The following is a 4,157-nucleotide window of genomic DNA, read 5'->3' as shown; positions in this document are numbered from 1 at the left end:
GTACCTAGATTTGATTTTTTTGAAATTAATTTTTAAGCTAGAATGCTCATCTTCGAGCTCGATCTCTTTTTTTATGAATTAAACCAACCCTGAAATTTCCAGATCGCTATTACAATTCCTTCTCGAGTTATCGTGCGGACAGACAGAATGAAGCTTTTTCGGTCAGTGGAGTAATGGGCTTCACTAATCGCCCGCCAAAAATATTTTTCTGAAGGCAGGCGAGGCATATTTTGGGCTTTTTGCTTTTGATTTTTTGACAGGTCAATTATTAAGCTCGAGGTCTGAAAATCTATACAGTTCTTGCCTTTTTTATTACAAAGTTACAGCAAAAATTTTACGTACCTAGCGTACATCGTTCTCGAGTTATCGTGATGACAAACAAACACACACACACACTGTAAAATTATTTAATGGAAATTTCCATACAATGAACTGAAAAAATTTGCAGCCCAAGTAGTTTGGAAATGTTTCAATACAAACAGCTTGGGAAACACTATATTTCAAACATTGTGGAAAATTTCTATGAAATTTTGCCAAACATTTCTAAATTTCTTTGAAAATCGTTATTTTTGTTGTTTTAAAACGCTGTTTTCGTGTAAAATCGTACCTTTCTGTTTTCCAAATTGTTTGGAAATTTCCAGTAAAATGTCCGTAAAATTAATTACATTTCCAACAATCTTTTGGAATACCACTCTTCCAAACTATGTGCACAGATTTTCTTTGGAAAATTCTGACTTTCATTTTTTGAGCACAGACAGACAGACGCGGAAATTTTTGATCACCACTGGAGGTGGGCTTTGCTAATCGTTCGGCCAAAAACTAGAACGGGCAGCAAAACTATTATCCTGGAGTGTGATGTGCGAGAAATTTTACACAGGCTAACGATGGCAAGTGCAACAAACGATTAAGCGTTTCTCACCGCATACGCCTTGTCCTTTAGGCCGTAGCTGGCGTCATGCACGCGCTGGCCTGCGATGCACATGGGCACAAAGAACACCAACAGGTAGGGCAGGCAGGACAAGGCGTGAAGGTCGACCTCACCGCTGGCGCTGCTGCGTACGGCAACCACAGTGCTCAGCATTGAGAGCGCAAAGTGCCCTAGGAGGTACAGGGGCAGAAACAGGCCAAACATAGCGTTGGCGTGGCGGCAGGCCGCCAGGAGAGAGACATGCAGACGCACCGAGCGACTCGTGTTTTCGCAGCCCTGTAGCATGGTCACAGAGCACTCAAGCACTTAGCTGCATCAGCAGGATTAGTTCCCGTGTACCTCTGAATTGAATAGAGATATTTCGCCGATATTTCGTAGCGCTGCCAACATGGAAATATCAGCTCGATAACGACGAAATTGATCATCACCAATACGCCACGAAATATTCGCGAAATAGCGATGGCAAAATTCGGACATTCGGCGGACGTCGGGGTATTATTGCATGTCATAAAATGTAGAAAAAATTCACGAAACATTCGTCAAATAATCCCCACATAACGACGAAGTCACGCCGGCCCCTGTGCAACGTGGCCACTTTCCCTCTGACCAATAGGCGCGCGCCAAACAATGACGTCATGACTTTGGCGTCCCTTTCAAATGGGTGGTCGACGCGGTTAGCTCGACCTTTTAGGCGGACCCTGCATTTTGTGAAGAAAGCATGAAATTTTGCACAGTGAATTCAAATTTCGCGGGCAGTTTCCAACTTCCGGAGACCGGAAGTGGACCCATGCTGTAAAAATAGTGACTACCGAACGCCTACAATATGATAAGTACCCACAGTCTATACAAATAGCGCTCTGAACGCGACATCCAGCTCTTACACTAGAAAAGATTCAAATTTCGCGCCATTTCCGGTTTGTGGGCGACTAGAAGTGGTTTTAGGTTGTCAGTAAGTCGCCCTCCACTCACCAACAGTGCGTACGTAATGTTTTAGATCGTGCTTGACATTCAGAACAGACTTGGAAATCGTCAAAACGACATTTTTGGAATTTGCACAGTTCAAATTTGAATTACCCGCCCCAGCCGCTCCTATGGGTCGGAACTTCCGGTACTCCGGGTCAAAATGTTCGTTTTGGTCCATAGTACCACTGTGCAAAAATTTATGCTTTCTTCACAAAATGCTGGATTCTTTTGCCTACCGCGTCGACTATAAGGGCCTTTTGGCGGTCTGTCCGCAAGTAGTTTTTAAATTTGATCTAGGGAGCGGCACATTTAAAAAAAAAAAAAAAAAAAAAAAAAAAACTGTTTGCCTACGTGCCATAGTTCCTGAGATATAGTGGCGTGAAAAATGAGTCAGGATGACTTATCACCTTTTACCTCTAGGTTTTACTTGAAGGAGACAAATCGAATTGACCCCTCATGAGTGATATAGATTTAGAGACATTTGATGGATGAGATAAATCCTTTTGTAAGAAATTGAAGTATTGGTTTTTTAGGAGTAACTCGACTAATCTCCCTTTACGCAAATTTTTACGGGAGATACATTTTTAAAATCTAGATAGGGTCGATATCAAATATTCTACTCTCGCCATTTTGTCAATCAGTCTTCAAAGAATGAGACTGAAAAATAAAAGTTCAGCACTTTTTTGAATTTGTAGCGTAAAACAGTTTTGGTGTTTCCTGAACACTTGTGGTTTTGCACTCATCCCCTTCTTTCGCTTCCTGGACCACTTACTCATTATTTTTGCTTCGGCTGTGGAGGGCGGGAGGAAATAAGCAGAACAGGGGTTTTTGTTCACATTTCATTATCACTCTAGTTCAAAATTATTCATTGGTTCACAAACATATTTTACATTGTTCACATCAACAGTTGTGTTCGGAGAACTTACATCAACGACATGTACATCATTGCCTTATTCACTTTTTAGTTTGTGATGAACTGCAACATGTTCACTTTGAAAAGCAACATTTACGTAAGCAAGTCGAACTATGGCAATATAATCCTGTTTACAAATAAAGTAGACATCCATGGGACAAGCACATTTCTTCACTTTTGTAAATACTTCTACATTACCAAAACAAACAAGACCATTGTGAGAGTATTTTACAAATATGAATTCCGCTTTCCCTTTCTACAGCTATTAGCGACATCCAGCATTTTATTTTTAAAGAGTCTGTGGACAACAAGAACACGGTTTTCTGAAACATAATGCCATAATGCCATCTTCAATTTTACTGAGTGACCCCACACATGAAATTCCCTCTGATATTTTCACTGTGATATTCAGTCTTGCAGACTTGCTTCATTGCTCCGAGTCACCTAGCAGCCACTTGTTGTATAGTCTTCTACACCAAAACTGGAAAATTAATGTTTCATAGGGTCTAATAACGTTATTTGTGCGTATTAGGTGATTCAGAGAAGACGCAGGTGCGGGCGGGTCTGCCTACCCAAGGGGCCATGGCGCCTTAAGGTGAGAGCTGGAAGGCAAACCCGCCTCTTCTCTGAAACACCCGGTACGGATTCATGCACGAAATCAAAAATAAATGTGCAAAATCCACGTATATGTACGAAAAAGTACATTAGACCCTTACTCGCGTCCTGGCCATGCCATCTAGGGTTGTTCCGGTGAACCGGTTTTTCGGTTTTAACTGGTATTTTGGCTGTCACCGATTAACCGGTGTCCTGTTTGTGAAAAACCGGTTAACTAAAATCCGATTTTTCACTGAAAATACGGTGATTACCGAATTACCGGTTGAACGATTTTAACCGAATTATTATGAACAACATGTGTTTAACTGAAAAGAAGTAACATAAGCCCGAGAGTAGGGCCTCGCCGTATGTATCATATATCTATAAATAAACTGTGGAAGTTTTTTCACCGAAGATTGATTTTTTTGCACTGTTCCGCTTTCCCTTGCCATTGATTGCCTTTTGTCACGTTTTAAAAAACGCATTTTTTGAAATACCGTTTTAAAACGCAAAAGTTCGGTATTTTGGAAAATACCGGTTTGTTGTACAATACCGGTTAACTTAAAAATATCGGTTCGTTTTACGTTATAGGTTTAATACCGTAAACCGATATTTCGGTGAAAAATCGGTATATTTCGTCAACGAAAACCGGTCTGAAAAAATCGACACCGAACAGCCCTAAGCCATCTAAAACGAACTTGAAGTGTCCCATGCTCCACTCCTGTTTTCCTGTTTCCTACTTGACCCCCCCCCCCCGCA

At 41.2% G+C, this 4,157-nt stretch overlaps 1 protein-coding gene across 2 annotated transcripts in view; it reads right to left on the bottom strand.

Moving 5' to 3' along the window:
• Nucleotides 1-4,157, bottom strand: part of LOC127749727 (uncharacterized) — a 128,375-nt gene that overhangs the window by 4,855 nt on the left and 119,363 nt on the right. The window contains exon 6 of one of the 2 annotated variants that reach the window (XM_052269125.1): nucleotides 920-1,204. The exons of the other annotated variant lie outside the window; for it this stretch is intronic. Within the exon in view, the coding sequence (XP_052125085.1) occupies nucleotides 920-1,204 (285 nt within the window). The remainder of the gene's footprint in view (nucleotides 1-919; nucleotides 1,205-4,157) is intronic. 2 annotated transcript variants of the gene reach the window in all.

Source organism: Frankliniella occidentalis, unplaced genomic scaffold (genome assembly GCF_000697945.3).
Source record: "Frankliniella occidentalis isolate FOCC.00 unplaced genomic scaffold, Focc_3.1 Scaffold84, whole genome shotgun sequence".
Classification (NCBI taxonomy): domain Eukaryota; kingdom Metazoa; phylum Arthropoda; class Insecta; order Thysanoptera; family Thripidae; genus Frankliniella; species Frankliniella occidentalis.
Note: the sequence above shows the minus strand (reverse complement) of the source record. Positions and strands in the feature narration are given on the sequence as shown.